This window comes from Drosophila suzukii, chromosome 2L (assembly GCF_043229965.1).
Source record: "Drosophila suzukii chromosome 2L, CBGP_Dsuzu_IsoJpt1.0, whole genome shotgun sequence".
Lineage (NCBI taxonomy): Eukaryota > Metazoa > Arthropoda > Insecta > Diptera > Drosophilidae > Drosophila > Drosophila suzukii.
This window is the reverse complement of record NC_092080.1, coordinates 2,130,015-2,147,132: the sequence shown is the minus strand read 5'-3', so window position 1 is coordinate 2,147,132 and position 17,118 is coordinate 2,130,015. Positions and strand designations below refer to the sequence as shown.

Below are 17,118 nucleotides of genomic sequence, written 5' to 3'. Positions count from 1 at the left end.
TGTGAGCCATACATGTTCATTTACCAATCCATGTTTGATTTCTAAAAATCCAACTAGCATTTCACAGACATTTTAGGCAACTGCTTTGTCAGCAGCAGCTTTTTCAAATTCGGGTACAAATGCAAGGAATTAAAAACTTTGGGTTGCATAACCTTGTTTTCACCTTAAAACATTTTAGTTTAGTATAAATATAGGCCAAAATGATCACAAAAATTTTGTTGTTTCTGGCATTGAAATAAAAACACAACCACAAATCGGGATCAACATGCTGGGAAATAAAAACATAGACAAAATTGGCCATGTGGCACCTAATCAATGGCCTCCTCAACCGGAGTCTTTTCCGGTTTCGCATGCTGTTCCCGCCCATCGACAAGAATAATCTCTGGCTTGGTGGCTGCCTGGACCACGGATCCCTCGCCTTCCGAACCGCCCAGCTGGGTGGCCTGCCATGCTCTTGTCCACGGCAAGGACATCACCGACATGACCTTGGACAGGCCGAGCCGCTGATCCCGATTCCTGACCCTCTCCTCGGGCATTTGCAGTTCCTCGCTGCACAGCATGGAAACTATCAGGTGCTCGGCGAAGAGGGCGTGTCTTCGCCGTGGACTTCCGCCCGCTTCCGTTTCCTGCTGGCAGCGCACTTCCTGCTGCGCCACCCACTGCAGCAGAAGATACTGCTCGGGCTGCTCCTTGGGCTGGGGTTCCACAATGATCGGGCTGGAAGGAGTCTGATCCTCTGGCGGATCGACCATAATGCTGGGGGGCAGCTGGGGATCGGTGGGGTCCCAAGGGGCAGCGGCGAGCTGCAGGATCACGTTGTTGGGTTGCTGCAATTGTTGCGTCTGCAATAAGCGCCGTCGGCGGATGCGACTCCGGTTGAATGTCCTTCGCAGGGGCGGCGTTTCCGGCTCCAGGAAGTTGGCGTGATCGATGTGGTTGAGCAGGAGATGACCCGACAGATTGCGAATGGCCACCAGCTCGGCGGCCGGCAGTCCGGCGCACAGGGGGCAGACCACATAGCCTTCGGCCAGGCGATGGCGTCCACACACGTGCTCGATCAGCCGCTTGGCCGTGTGGCCGAATTCACCGCAATACGGACATGTGAAGCAATTGGGCAGGTGCACCACTTCCGGCACTTCGCCGTTGAGCAGCAGACTCGGCTGCGGATCATCCGGGTCCGGGATTAGCTGCATGGGATGGTCGGTGTGATGCTCCGGAGACTCAAACCGCCTGTCGTAGCAATCGCCGCACAGGTCGAAGTTCACGCAGCGCAAACAGCGGTAGCGGCGTCCCCGGAAGTCCCGCCTCTCACAGCCGTCGCAGCAAATGTTGCGGTGACCCATCCTCACTTCTCTCCGGTCGCATGCACTTAAACTCTGGTCGAAAAACAGGGCAATGGGGTTTGGAATTTCTACAAATATATTCTAAGCAATGACATTTTTTTCTTCGATTTTCTCTGATACTGACTTAATTTGAATCCAAAATTAATCATAAACCATAGGTTTTTCAATACGCTTTTCTGAGAGATATATTTATTTTTCGATTAGCACTATCAACACTATATTTTTATTAGGCGCGTGCTGAGACGTTTTCGATAAGAAACACAAAAAGCCATTGTTGACCTTAAACCCTAAATTTTCAAGTGCTCAAGGCAGCCAGCAAGATAAGCAAATCTGCTGGCACTGCTGATTATGGAAAAATAATCATTTTGAATACTTACACCATTTTTATAAGGCGTACATCTATTGATATAATCAATAAATATTATTTAAATTGAAGAATTTGTTTTAAAAACATATATGTAAAATCCGAGTTAATATTTCTGGTATTGTTTTCCTACATTTTAGTGAATGCTTGCAACTGAAAGCCAAAATCCAATTTAGTCCGTTGGGACCGCTTATATTTATTTAATTGGCTATCCAGGCAGTAATGGGTTAAGCACATCGGTTCTAACTGTGGCTTCTGCTCCTTTCGTAGCTCTTTCTGTCTCTCTCTCGCTTTCGGAATCTCCCTCTCGCTCTATTCTTTTCAATTTTCCAAGCTGGGTGCGCGGCATTTGTAATGGAAGTCTTCCGGCTTCATGCACCTCCTTCTCGGCACCACCCACTTTTCGTAGTCCATTCTGGTAGAGGCAGTACACTCATAAAAATAAACCCCTACATATGGGATAGAAGTTTTCCGTTTTTGCAAATAATATTACGGCTTTTGCAAATAAATATTGTAAACAGTAAGTCATTTTAAAGAAAATCACTTTTGGAAGTACCTTACTTTTGAGAGTACATTTGACGTTATTTTTGTTGAAATTTGTCTATGCCCCATTAACATTCTTAAATATTTAATAGTTAAAAAAGTTTTAAGTTTAATTTGCTTAGATGCCAATTGTTACATCAAATTTGTACAGGGGATCTCAATTTTTTTCGAGTGTACGACCAGAGCTCCTGTTCCTGCACTGGTGTTGGTAATTATTTTATGGAGTGTGGCGGACGGGACGCAATCTCCTCGCCAGTGTGTATGTGTGTATGTGTCTGCGTGGGCAACTTATGTTTACCAAGTGCGAAAGTGGAAACGTGCTGCAAACATGAAGTCCTGCCGCCACTCCCCCTTTTCCGCCCACCCCCCCAGTGTTTTACGCTTTATAATAGGATTTGAATACAATGGCATTGTAATGAAATGTGCAGCAAACGATGGTCTGCAGACGGTCGGTGGGTCTGTAGCAAGTCGGGTTCTGCGGTTGCCTTTGGACTCCGGGCCCCGAGTTCTGCGATTGCGATACTGGAACGACGATTCTCCTCCGGTTCGCCACCGGCTCTCCACCGATTCTCCTCGGGCTTGGTTCCTGGCCGAGAACAAGCCAAACAGCTGTTCCGCCTTTGTCTGTCTGTCTTCTGTCTGCGCGTGTAATTTGAGTTGGTAATTAAAAGTAAAGCAAAAGGCAAACTGCTGCAACTGCCGCACATCAAGTTACCGCTTCACACGTATGTGTGTTCCCTAATGCCGAAGCAGTCCTCTAAGTGCTCCACATTGGATTTTATTCGAGAGAGCTGCCTTAAAGGTGTCCTTTTGAAGTTCGGTGGGTTTATTGGATTCTCAACTACAATATTAAAAAAACATTGAATAACTGGATATTAATAATAAATAAACTATTTTAAAAAAAGTGTGTCCGTGTGATTTTATATTTATTCTATATTACCATATTAGAACAACTTTTATAAATAAATATATTATTAAAGTTTAGATAGCTTTAAGTATGGGGCCTTATAGTATTTTTAACACATTTACTAAGTAATAAACTAATATGTTCACGATTTTTAAGTAGTACTATCTTATTATTGGTATAATAAAAATTATTGAGTATAATTCCAGAAATAGAAGCGAACAGAAAGTTTAATTTGAAGTGTCAAAAGGTTTAAAACTTTTCAACTGCCTTAACGTTTGAAGGCCTCATTAGGTACGGCCGAAATATTTTTTTACAATTTAAAAAGCAGAAGAAAGCCCATCAATCAACGCCTGTCGACCTTTGTTGATTAGTTTATCAATTAAATGTAATTGCAATTTTATTTTCATTAGCCTTTCAAAGGGTGTCGTTGGGCCCGCTTCAATTGGGCTAATTAATGGCAAGCCTGTCTGAGAAGAAGTTCCCCATGGAAATCTCACAGCCATAAGCGATTTTGGAAAATCAGGCGCCCTAATGAAAATTACAAGGCATTGCCCATTAAAATTGGAAGGTGGGATTCGGGGGATTGATTGGATTCTTCTAATTGCGCTCCGCTTTTCCTTCTGCCGGAAGCTGTCAATGAAAATTTGGTTCTTTGGCCTCTTTTATTTATGTTAATTTGTTTGCCTCGCTCTGCCCGATTTCTTATAATTTTTTTCTGAGCCAGCGTGACGATATGCTCAATTGCTTTTGTAATCAATCAAAGTCAAAAGCGCAAAATGTTACTTACATACACGTATTGTGGGGCGGGCGATAAAGGAGCATATCCTGATGGGATTGGGATTGGGTGGGAAAGTGCAGCCAGGATATCCCGGGGGCGGAAACTGGATTGTCATGTGTGCTCGCGATGCTAGATACTCGATGCTCGATGCTCTTTGCTCGTATTTTGTGTTGGTGTTTGACGTGACACTTGAGCGACACTTGAAGCCCGATAATTGATATTGTGCTGCCTGAGGACGGGCTTCCGGAAGGGGCTGCGGATGGAGTGGGCGTGGCCGCGTGCCGGTACACGGCGGTCCCGGATTCTTGTAATTGTCGCTGACACATTTTCGTGGTTTAGTTGCGACCGATAAATCTAAAGGGATGTCCGTCAATCAGTGGTTAAATTCACAAAAGAAGTTCGTTTATGAGATAAGGAGCGTAATAAGATTAAGGTAAAGAAATCATGATCATTCAAAATAGATTTAGTTTCCCATCCTAAAATGTATATTCCGGAACTTAAACTCATTGTCCCAATAAGATGTAGAATATACATGCTCATAAAATGTTTTCTTTAACTTGATGTCTCAATGACTAGAACATTTTTTGTTTGAATAAAAAGAAATACTGTAAAATGTATGTGCTATATCTAATCTAATGACTTGAGAACAGCTTTAGCAAAGAATCATTCATCTGGACTTTGAGAAGTTTCTTCCTGGTGAAAATCCTAGCTCTCCACCCCAGTTTGCTTTAATTTGGGGCATTTGGTTGACCGTCCCTTGAATCTGGTCAATGTGCCAACTGCCGCACACTTAGTGTCAACTTCAGGAACAGTGAGCTTCCCCCAAGCCCCCCAGAAAGCCACCAGATAATTGTTAACCATTAAGTCGCACCGCAAATCAAGTGCAGCAATTGCAACTGGACTGCAATTCATTTGCGGCATGGATCATTAAAGGGCGCAGGGGCCGAGAACTTCGGACCGGGGACAAACCGCACGCAAAGTTGCCAACGTGGCCGAAACAGACGTCACCGCCGGAACCGACCGGGCCAAAACAAACCACTATCCTCAGCCATCCCCGAGCCCTGGGGCCATCGAAAAAGCTCCAGCCGGAAAGTTTGTGAGCATAAAGAGTTCTCAGCCACGTGATGGATGGAGTGGATGAGCTGGCAGGGTAATGGGTACAAAAAGGATTGCAGAATGGTTTCACGCTGCTTTCAGATCCATTAAGCATTGGATGCCAATCCGGCGATGATAATAAAGGGGTTGGAGACGGGGATGATGAGCTCCACGGCGCTTTGAACTTTCTCCGGGGACTATAATGACATGCGTCGCAACTATTTCGCATTTGGAATATTTAATGTACTGAGTTTCGGAAAACATTATCTGTCATTAGTGTCAGAAATTATGGCACATCTAGCAGAATCCTTTTAGTGCCCAACCCTTCCTTGGCGACAAGTGATAAGTCGATTCAGTTAATAATGTCAGCAGAGCTGACATCTATTAGACGACTGCGAGACACTTTTCAGCCTGTCTGCCAACCGCTCGCATTAATATTAATTTATCCGCAAAGTACATTATTTATGAAATTTTATCATTCTCGGTAATTAAGCTGCGCTCACGGGGTCTATGACATTTTAATTAAAGCGTAACCAAAAGCCGCCGCCATGAAGAACCAAAAAAAAAGCAAAGATAAACGCCCCAGTCGAATGCCTCTTGAAATTATTATCATCACACCCACGAAGGCAAACACAAGGGTAAAAAAGAGCAAGTAAAGAAAGCAAAAGTTTGGCGACAATCCCGACGCACTTTTATGGCACGGCTTTTGGCTGCGAGTGAAAATGAAGATACGAGAAAGTCCCGGCCCGACCCCAAACTTGGTATCAGTGTCATGAGTGGGAGATGAGTTAGAGATGGGACTAAAAAACTATTCAAATATGGAAAATCTTTTTAAAGGGGGTTAACATAGAAAAGCAACATGGTCTTGATAAAGAAAAACCATAGTATATTGATTAGATCTCATCAAATGGTCTTATTAGAAAGGGGACTGTCTTTAATTGACTTATATATCTAGGACTTATCTTTGATTTCAAGAAAATAATGTTGACTAATTTTTTTATTTTTTCAAATACAGTTCATACACTTTTCTTAACCGTTCTTAAGACATCTGTTTTCTTCGGTTTTTTAGGGGCTTCCATCTCTACCGTGAAACTTCGGCGTGTGTGAGAGTGTACTTTTCTGCTTAAAGTATGATTGCAAGTGTGAAAATATATATGCTAAACGTGCCCGAATGCCCCGCTTCGCCTTTGCCGTTGCGCTTCATGCGTTTTTGTTTTATGACGCGGCGACGTGCTCGGAAAATGAAAAGCACTTGACGCGCCAAAGTGCTGAACTTGGCGGTCCTCCACTGGAGCTCCGTGCGTCCGTCCTTCAGTCCGCCGGTTCATCAGGCCCCGAACCCAAGCCCCAACCACCCGACTCGCAGTTGGTCCACACATGCTAAATCGTAAAATGCTCCATTCTTCCTTTTTTTTCTGCTCGAGTTTTTTCTTTACTGTTAAAGTTCTCATACACTTTTTTTGAGGGGTATATATCGAAGACAAGCCAAGTTATGTCTGAAAAAGAAACGAATTTTAAAAACTTAATATTACTTTTTTTAATTCAAAGCTTTATAGAAAATGTAAAGGTTTTTGACCCTTCTTCGAAGAAAATTAACAAAATAATATTTATAGGTCAAATGTTTTAAAAATTAAAAAAAATATCATGGTGAATGTAATGATTAATACCATCTTAAACTAAAATTCCCTAGGACCAACTTCGAAAACTCCCTGGTCCTCGATTTTAATAATACAAGAGTATGTCGAAAACATTTCGAAGGACCAAATCAGTTTCCACTTTTTCCCGCTGCCTTATTTTTTATGCGACGTGCGCTCGCCTGCAAATGGGTTTCTCCTTGGCTTCCATTACTTCTATTCCATTCTCATTTGTTCGAACAATTTAAGAAATTGTCGCCTGTCTTGCCCCAGCACCGTGGCCCAACCTCCTGGCATAAAAAACACTATGCATGTGTGAAGTTTATAGTAAATAAAGTATGATTGTCTATTGTCAATGCTCGTTGTTTTTGTGGTTTATAAAAATTCAACACTCTATTTGCTGCTCGTCGTTGGCTCGCTCCCTCTCAGTTAATTTCATTTGATTTATATGGACTGTGCAAATGGAAATGGAAATGGAAATGGGATCCAGGATGGAGATGGAGGTGAGGATGGGGACGAGGATGAGCCTTCTGGTTGGGGTTAAGCCGGTTCTGTAATCGCTCTTGTTGATGACGCTGATTCTGGATGCTATTGTGGTCAATAAATTACCAGCTGTGCAGAAAGGCCTTTCACGCTTTTGTTCCTTTTCACACATTTGAAGTGCACTTTATGCTTTTTGCATGCACAATTCGCAATTAATTAAAACAATTATGTAGGCAGCGACACGACAACAAAAACAACAGTAGCAGAAACAGGAAAAAGGCAAACAAGAGGGCAGTTCAAAAAAGGTACAAAAATCCAACAAGAAAAACGAATTTTCTGCGGTAAAATGTCATGTCGCCTGTCAACCACACATTCTCAGTTCGAGTACTATGCAATTATAAAATTGGAAGAACAGGTCTGGTTAAATTACCCTGACACATCAGGCGATTCTTACACCTTGCTTCTTGAGTCAAATTTAAATCGAAAATGGAGAGAAGTGAGCAAAATGGTGATCTATGTATTGAGCCGCTTGTCTGAACTATGCAATTGTTCTTGTACCTCATGACCACATCGATATCGCTAATGTTGATCATGGAAAACGACGGAACCCCATTAATGGCATTATTGGATGGAACCTTCCTGAAGGGTAACAATCTTTCCACCGGAAGTTCTCAATCATTAAGGAGCGCAGAAGTTCGGTATACCTCCAAAACCTCTAGGTTAAGTAAAATGTTACGGTCAAGAAAAGATCAAGACGACAGTCAAAGAAAATTAGCTGTCGATGAGGAACAAAAAAGGATTGAGAGTTTATGGGATCCCGTTCTTAATCAAAGCTACGACTTCTCTAGTTTTAGGGATTACTATAACACTCCCTATATATTACCCACTAGAATAAGTAAAAAGTTAAGCCTGGAAGATTTGTATAATGAAGAACGGAATAGTTATCCGAATTTATGGCAACCCCTGATTAATAAAACCTTTGAACCTCCGGTCCTAGAGGATTATGATAGTCGAAACTTCACGGCGGAAAGTGAAATCGAAATAAATAAGGGAGAACATCGAAATATCTCACTTCCACAAATTGAGAAACGTTGGTATCCCATATATAACAAAAGCTCAATTTGCGAGAGTCCCAACTCATTAGAGTTTCAAAATGAAACAGAGGATGTTAACTTTAAATTACCCTGTCTGAAAAACCGATCACCACTGGAGAGCTACTTTGAAAGAGATCGTGGACCTAATAGGCCTAGAAGGCGAGGCCTACAAGTGCACTTGTACATCAAAGCGAAACTGGTATATGGAAAAGAATATTACATTTTCACGACCTTGCCCAGTCTGGGCAAGAATAATTTTGTGCTCACAATTACGGTGGATACCAAAGATTATTTAATCAATGAGATCGATACGGCCGTCGATGTCGAATATACTGGTTGGAGTTATACAACAAACTTAAAGGCTTTACTGCAAAGGTTTGGCATACATGACTATCGACTTAAATATCGGAGTTGTTATTATTACCGCAGCACAGCTACATTCTACAGTACGAAGCACCAATACATTATCGCCGAAGTAAGTTCCATGAAAGACAGGCGGAGGCTATTGGCACATGTGGTGCGTAGGAGAATTAGAGTGCGGAGACCCCCACATGTGACCTGCCTACCCTCTTTGAACTTAGAATTCTGCAAGAACCCCGAAGAAGCAGTAGTGCTCTCTCCCTGGGGTCATGTGGAATTCTTCGCAACTATAGGTGATGAGTGTCCCCTAGTGAAGTATAAAAATGTGAAATGGCTATTTTACGATATTCGTGAGAAAAGTAAGTTAAATTCATTTCCATTTCATAGAATTATGTTTTGTATTACGCTTTCCAAAATTATTTTCTAATCATAAAGATTAAAACTTAAATAATCGTCAGATATTTTAGTAATATTATACTTTCGTATCACAGAATTTCTCGGTCAGGCAGAGGGAGCCGTAGGACTTGTTTTAAAGTTATTGCCGTACCGTCTAAAATTCCGGAAAAATCCACAAGGAACAAAAGTCTTTCTGTTACGAGTAGAAGCCATAATAAATGACTTATTTACGGTAGCTCGTGTGAGTGTAGAAGCTCTAGGAGAAATGTATAACCCATCAGTCTTTGAACTTCTTCCAGTGCTATGTGACGTACAGAACCCCCCAAGTTGAACCTCAAATCAAGGGCAATGAGCGACGGAAGGTCGACGTACGAAAACCAATTTCCCTCGATGGGTCCGGCAGCAAGGACAGAATGAAAAAGACGGAATCTACTGAATCGAAGGATTTCTTTTGGAGCTGTCGCAGTCTAGACGATCCAGAAAACAAATATTGCAAAAAATATATGTCAGAGGGTGAGTTCTTATTATTTGCAATACCAGTAGTTTTAGGTCTTTACGATTTAAACAGACTTACGAATTTTATTGACTGTTAAATTAAAAAATTAATCTTGTTAATATTTTATTTAATAAGCCAGTGAATGCAGTAAAATCTGTATCCGATTATATTAAATCACAGTACATTATAGTTAGCAAATATTCCGAAATAAAGTTCAGGCTACATAATTATAAAATTTTTTCCTAGTGCCCTCCTTAAGATTACCAGCAAATGCCCTCAAGCCGAATTCCGACTACGACTTCACTTTGACCGTAGCTTCGCGAATCGACCCGGGGAATCGGAAAACCGTTTCCCAGGTGGTAAGGGGTACCACCATGAAGTCCTTTACTCCCCAAATCCTCTGCCGTCGTAACTGCGACCTGGGCGTCTATGCCCCCATCGAAAGTGTTCATCTGATCCCCAAATGCGACGACTGTCCGGGCAAGATTAAGAGGTATGAGTGGTGGGTGCTGCCGGAGGGAGATGCACCCCACCTAGAATCGCGGTACAAATATCTGATTCTTCACCACCAAGAGCCCCATCTATACATTCGACTCAAGATGGAGATGGAGAACAAGAGGTGGGTGGAAGCCTTTTATACGCTGCGCAGAAACGACGGTCCTCAAAAGGGAGATTGCAGAGTGTCTCCAATGTTTGGTCTGGAGAGCATTACGATTTTTGAAATAAGTTGCCTGGGCTTTGAGACGAACTACAGCCCGCTGACCTTTCGCTACACGACGGATACCGGGGTTATCGCCACGAATGTGCCGTACAAAAGGTTTAAAGTGACCCTACCAGCCACCCAGGGGCTGAAGATCTCGATTTGCGATAACATCGATATGTGTGTGGACCGGAAAGGCCGTGTATGGGTGATACCAATATATAGGATCTTTAGAAGTAAGATCGACTATGTAATGGAGAATGTGACCCATTTGCTGCTACATGGCCAGTGGAATAGGGCCTTTGTCACGAGCTTAGCTGCCTCAAATTTGATAAGGTCGACGGGTGAGGGACGTCAGGTCTACTCGTATGTACAGAAGGCGGCGGCCCACACGGGGTCCCAGCTGGAGCAGCTTACATCGCTGGCTACGCACATTATGGGGAAACTGAAGCCAATCGATTATCGCGGCGCCACCCTAATGGCGGACATCTTCAGCCAACTGAGCGGCATCTTCGAGGAGATCGTCCGGGAGCGCGAGTGGCTGCATCGGGATGCCTACCAGTCGCTGACTGCCAGTCATATGTTCTTCATGTCGGTGCTGGGGCAGAAAACGGAGCACCATTCGGTGGCCATGTGCAAGCCATATAATCCCGAGTGCCTGAACCTGCAGAAGCTTGACTTCGAGAGGCACTTTGCCATCGAGTTTGATCCCCTGATTCTGCTGCGCATCAACAGCTGGATGATGAACACTTGGTATCTGTACAAGTGCGTTTACTATATAGGCGTCGTGGCTACCCAACGACATCATCCCTACGATGACGCCTTGTCGGTCCAAGTGGGCGGCATTGCGTACCAGGTAGAATTTTATCGATACGATGAGCTTGAGATGAAAAAGTATAGTAAATGTGATCGCTAACTTTTGTTTTCATAGTACAAATTTAGCTTTTATCAAAAATTATCGTTTTGTTAGCTTCATCGAAATTTAAAGATTTTATATCAAGCTATCGATTTTTTTTTTCTGAAAAACATTTTTTCGAATATTTATCGATTTTTCCGATAGTAAACATATTTTCTTTTTCCAGATAAATGTCACGGAGGTAACGGTCAATGCCAAGGACATCGTTATGGAGACAATCGACAATATACACGTTGTTGAAATATCTAAAGAGCTCCTCTTCGAGTTGAAAGCCAGCCTGAATCACAGCACCATTCTGTTTCAGACCATCTCGCAACAAAACCACCACAATATCTTCTGGTGGTACCCGGATCCCCTGCCCTCGAAGACCAGTGTGCTAATCCTGCACGCCTACAGTCCCACTAACTTTTTTCATAGCTCCAAGGAGGCTGAGTTGAAGAATCCTCTAGTGTACAAGACGAACATTACCCAGTTCAACGACGAATTCTTCACGCAGTGGATGGCCAACAGCAGTATTCGAAATAGTACGGAGATCCACATATATAGCCTTATGCTGAACCAAAAGGCCATGTTGGCGGTGCGAATAGTGAGTTGTTCGGAGCTGATGTACATAAAGATGAGGATGCACAGGTGGCCAACTTTGGGTCAGATACGACAGGGGGCCTGTCGCATAACTCCCGAAATGGTGGGCAAACGCATTTGGATGGCAAACTCCTGTGCACGAAGTCGGGCCTATGTGGCCATTCACAGGCCGGGTGATGTGCGATATAGAAAGAAACTGAGGACGGGGAAGAAGTATAAAAAGAAGCGGATAAAAAGGGAAGCGTACTACGACTACGAATATGAAGAGCCGGAGGAAATTCTTGAGTCGCGGTTTCTGAACTACTCGATTCTTCTGGAGATATACCAGTGCAATTTCTGGAAGAACCGTTCGTTGGATCCCGGCTGGAGCAAGGACTACTGCACCACCACCTTCGAGCACGCTTCTGGAACCTCCGTTCAGTGCACCTGCTACACCCTAGGCACTCTGTCTTCTCGGATCTTTCCTATCTCAGCGGAACTGTTTGTGGAGCACATACCCGTTCCCGTGCTGTTGTACAACATGACCATGCTGCTCATCTTCCTGGTGCTGTTCCTAATGATCATCCTTAAGTGGATTTTCAATGCGGATATTATTACTGCCCATCTGAGGGAGCCAAGTATTCTGCATTGCGAAACTGCGAAAGGAAAAACGGATCGCTGGCACGGTAAAGGAGCTGAGATCCTTCTCGTAATAGTCACTGGAGGTCAAGAGTTTGCGGGCACTACGTCGAACATTAAGTTCTACTTCAAGTCGCCAAATCGACCGCAGACCTCGTATCAAATCACCCAGGATCCTGGGCATCCAAAGTTATTGAGGAACAGCACCAACAAGCTGATGATTCCGCGGGGGAATATCTACATACCCACCCGTTTGGCCCTGGGAATCGGCAGGAATGGAAGATACCCCTCGTGGTATTGCCGATCCATCACAGTCGTAGATCTGGAGTTGAATGTACAGCAGCTGTTCCTGGTGGACAGCTGGATAGAGCGGGGTCACACTCACTTCATGCGCTCCAAGTACTTCACGATGGGCCCCTACAGAAAGACCCCGAAGTACACGTGGTGTCAGCGATTACGACTTCGGATCGAGCAGCTATATGTCAGCTGGTTCATGATCAACCCGATCACCGGACCCTGGCAAAGTAACGTCGGCGGCATCACCATGAATCGCTTCGAGAGGAGTTGTGTGTGGATCTGCAATACGGCAGTCACTTTGGCCGTGGTTTCCTTGTACTTTGGAAAGTCCACCGTGGAGTCCATTCAGGAGGAGACGCGCCAGAACATAGAACACAGCCTTCAGATCACCGTGGTCATTGTCCTGGCCTTTTACGCCTTTGTCATCTGCTTATGCATACATTTCGTGTTCGAAGTCGTCATGTTGCGGTGGCTGTGGCCGCAGAAGTAATTTAAGATTATAAAATAAATAATAAAAAAAATAATAAATTGTACTAAATATTCTAAGGGACATAAAAGGTTTTGTGTTTTAAATGTCTCTGAATGGCGAATGTTTGAACAGTTTTTATTAACAGCCTTATTCCATTTTAGATCAAGAACACGGTAACCCTAAATCTTAATTTTTGAAGTTTCTATTTTTAATGATACTTAAGTGCTCCGGAGTCATTACCTACAGTTCCAGCTAAGCATACGAAAATATGCATTTGTCGAAAACTTTTATTTATGAGGGCCATGTAATTCATTTTTAGAATTGCTAAAAAATGTTTGCAGTACTAAGCCTATAATAAATTTCTGACCGATTGATTTTAGCGACTTTAAGTTGGCATTGTTGTTTTTTTTGCTATTAACTGGCAATTTTCAAATTTAAATAGTCCAAATTAGCACTGGAAGGGCTTCGCCTTCTGTTCCTGGCAACTGTATCCGACCGGGCCTGGGCTAATGGATTTTTCCACGCCTAATTACCATTACTTAGCCGAAAGGGGGCAAAAAACGCAGACACCAACGTAGGAAAAAAAGGTAAAATTGCATTAAAAATTATCGCTTTTTTTTAGAAACTATGCTTTTCGTATATTATTTTTTGTAACTTGAGTGTGTATGCAAATGGAATTTCATAGTCACCATTAACACCTTTTTGCACTGTCTCTGCTTCACACCTGTTTCTTGTGGTCCCTGCCATTTTTTTTGTTCGCATATTTTATGTGACGTTGGGTGAATTTAAAAAAAAATAAAAATGCATTTAATTAAATGCCACACAAATGCTGCGAAAAACGTTTTCAACGTGTGATATTTTATGCCAGAAGTCGGGGGTTTTTTCGGCATCGCGCTGTTGTTCCCGTTTCTCATTGTCGTGGGGACAGTCGAAAAATGCATTTTCATAACGTTACCGGACATTATAAATGTGTTAAGTTGGGGTGGCTGCTCTGGGTCCTGAATAATTTCCCCTTAAGGAATATTTCAGGATGTCCAAATAGATTAACATGGCATGCAAGTGTTAGAAAAGAAGAATGTAGAGAAAAGAATATTTATTAGATAAAAAAAAAATGTAAAATTATTAAAAAAGAGTTCAGTAGAAGTCTAAAAGATTTCCTACAATAGGAATGTCCTATTTCAATGAAAGTATCTGTAAATCTGATGCCAATTTCAATGCATTTCCATCGACAACTTCAGTATTCACCCTTGAGGCTGTAACCTAGTCGTGGATCCTCGAAATTTTGGCAACAGCTCAATCTGCACCCAGTTCCGATTTTTGCTTACTTTGTAGTTAGGCATAGATTTGCAGCCCTGCCTCCCATTCGCCTGAAGTGATTCTTTTTTTTTGTTCGAATGCAACGAGGATGCTACGGAAATTGTACTGAGGGCACGGCCATTATTCTCTTCACTCTGCCAGAAGCCCAAGGAGACGACATACGCATCTGAATTTGTCATATTGTAGTTCTTTGGGCTACAATGCCTGTGTACCCACTATTTGAAGGGTTAGAACTGGGTATGATTGGCATTCAGAACTGGGAAAGTACTATAATGGGGAATGGTACTGTATGTAAACTTAGAAATCTCTGCAACTATCCAGGTCCAAAAGAACATCCTTTAAAAGTTGCCTTAAAATATTAAATACTATACAGTTTTGTAGTAGTTAAGATACTGAATTATTAATAAATGCCGGGAACACTTTTAAAAATATTTTGTTTATATTTATTTTATGCTTTTTGTACTCATCTAAAAATGTAAATCATTAATTTATGCAATATCGTTAAGTATTTTAAAAAGGCATCTACAACCACTTTATTTTTTATTTATCAGTAATGTGGAATATTTAAATTAAAAAAAAATAATTTTTTAGAAGCTATTACTTAGGATCCCATGTATAATTAATTAAATACTGGGTATCTTTGAGTCGAAGAAGTATTCTAAAATTCTTACGTGCTTTTTTCTGTTTATGCGTTTTTCTGGAGCCACCAGCCGACAAAATTGCAGCCGACAGTTTGGCACATTCCCATTTCGAGGTTCTGGCATGGCCACGCCCACTTTTTGGCCACTGTTTGCATACGTGCCCGTTGTGAAATTGCCTGGGCGCACTCCTCAAATCATTGGCCGCTGCCACGCCCCACGTGCAACATGCCCACCCAAGGCCCCCGCCCCCTTTTGGCCTGTGGGAGCGCAACATGTTAGTGACACAATCGAAATGGAAAACGACATGGAACATGGCAACAATAACGAGCGGCAATAACAAACAACTTCGAATTTTCACCGGCGATGAGACAGGTAAGAAAACCAGGCGGAAATTGAAGTGTGAAGTGTGTGAGTGGATTAGTTATCCTGAGAATTGTTGCCGCTTGGCAAATTTCCTTCTGATTTGCGGCACTCACCTTTCAGCTTATGCTCACAGTTTGCGATTCGAGCTGAAAAAGATTCGCCCTCGGAGCAAACACCAAAAAACCAGAATTCAAGGAGAAGTTTTCCTTGCTGCATAAGCAGCTCTGGCGAATCTCCCGGGGAAAGCTACCTGTAAATAGTGGCAGTTTTCCTTCAGCCTTATGCTCGCTTTCGGCCCCCATTTCCCCCACATTTCTTTCCCATTTCCCAGCGGTTTGTTTACACTGCGACGACGACGCGACACTGCGGTGGCACATAGGCAAATGCAGTTGCAGATGGAACTTAAGTTGAGCCAGGTAAATGCTCGGATTGAGTGACTGTCTGAGGAGATCTCACTGGAAGGGATTACTGGGCATGATGGAAAGCTATTTAGTTTTTAATTAAAGTAAATAAGACAGCCTTGAAGAGCGTGGTTAATTAATTTATAAATATTTCTAAGGTTACCAGAGATTTTCAGAGTGTTTCGGTTAGGTTACTTAGTCGATTCAATAATGTATCTTAGCACACAACATAAAGCTCTTTAAATAAATATATTCAATCATCTTGTAAAATACTTGGTTAAGTTAATTTATAATAGCTTTTACGACTTGTGAATCTTATGCGGCTGACTCATTAAAGTGAATTTACTGGGCGTCAGTATACCAATAAGATAAATAAATAGATATCAATTTAATTTTTAATTTTTTGTGTATTTGTTGTTAAAGTAAATCAGTAAATCTCATTCCGCAACTAAAAATATCATTTCAATTAAAATTTTGCTAACAATGCACTTTAAAAATAAGTTCAAAAAGCTGTTCCCTTAGATTTGATTTTTATTTAAATGTATCATTACAAATACAAGGGAGTAATGTAGTAAACTTTTTAAATATGAGGTCACAAAAGGAGGTATCTAAAGACATATAGCCGAGACTACCCGCGACTGCTCAAGTGGAACGTCTACTGGTGAAGTCGTCGTCGTCTGTGGTTTTCCCAGGTTTCCCAGTTTTCCAACTTCCTATTCCCAATCCACCAACGCTCTCTGCGGCACATCGCACATACGCCGTGTGGTGCAGTTGAGTTTCGTTCACGGTATTTTGCCTATGAAATTCGCAAGAATTCCTTGTGTCAATGTCTGCGCTGGCTGACTTGTCTAGTTGGCAAATATTTCTTTACAGCCTTAAATTTTGCTCAACAAATTGGCATTTTTATTGTGCGGGTACGCAGCGCTTTAAGCCAAACACGAAGTCGTTTGCAGCTACATTTCGCGCAAAATTGTGGCTGTAGCTGAAAGCAGACCATCAAGTCTGCATTACATGGGGCGTATGCGTAATTTCGGATGCAGTAAAAATCCAGCTGCAGATGTTTCGAAGCACGAAATTAATTACGGAAAATAAGAACACACATACGCGAACGGAGACGGCGACTGGATACTGGCGCATAATAAGGCGGGGAAGGACCAACCCAAGGAACAGCGCCGGAATAATAATAATAAGTAACAAAAATAAACTTTACACGCTCGAGAAAAGCAGCCGAGCAACAAAAGCAGAAGCAATGCAAAAGCAGAAGGAGCCAAGAGCCATAAACAAGCATATGCTAAGGCAGAAGGCATAAAAATAAATCCGA

At 42.4% G+C, this 17,118-nt stretch overlaps 3 protein-coding genes across 3 annotated transcripts in view; 1 reads left to right on the top strand and 2 right to left on the bottom strand.

Annotated features, from left to right (window-relative positions):
• The window catches only part of LOC108009999 (antifungal protein), a 97,273-nt gene that overhangs the window by 3,007 nt on the left and 77,148 nt on the right, over positions 1-17,118 (bottom strand). The gene's annotated exons all lie outside the window — the stretch shown is intronic.
• On the bottom strand, positions 309-1,485 carry LOC108009853 (uncharacterized). The gene is made up of 2 exons (XM_070996179.1): positions 1,468-1,485; positions 309-1,411 (listed from the first exon to the last, which is right to left on the bottom strand). Exon 2 carries the CDS (start codon positions 1,341-1,343, stop codon positions 309-311), a length of 1,035 nt encoding a protein of 344 aa, XP_070852280.1. The 5' UTR covers positions 1,344-1,411; positions 1,468-1,485.
• On the top strand, positions 7,605-13,139 carry LOC108021720 (uncharacterized). Its single transcript, XM_017090578.4, has 5 exons — positions 7,605-8,960; positions 9,093-9,238; positions 9,297-9,510; positions 9,740-11,049; positions 11,276-13,139. Exons 1-5 carry the CDS (start codon positions 7,688-7,690, stop codon positions 13,094-13,096), a joined length of 4,764 nt encoding a protein of 1,587 aa, XP_016946067.3. The 5' UTR covers positions 7,605-7,687; the 3' UTR covers positions 13,097-13,139.

Bases quoted from the DNA above. Each gene is read 5' to 3' on its own strand.
- LOC108009853 (XM_070996179.1), bottom strand. From the start codon at position 1,343: ATGGGTCACCGCAACATTTGCTGCGACGGCTGTGAGAGGCGGGACTTC.
- LOC108021720 (XM_017090578.4), top strand. From the start codon at position 7,688: ATGCAATTGTTCTTGTACCTCATGACCACATCGATATCGCTAATGTTG. The intron at 8,961-9,092 runs GTAAGTTAAATT...TTCGTATCACAG, and splicing joins TTACGATATTCGTGAGAAAA to AATTTCTCGGTCAGGCAGAG. The intron at 11,050-11,275 runs GTAGAATTTTAT...TTCTTTTTCCAG, and splicing joins TGGGCGGCATTGCGTACCAG to ATAAATGTCACGGAGGTAAC.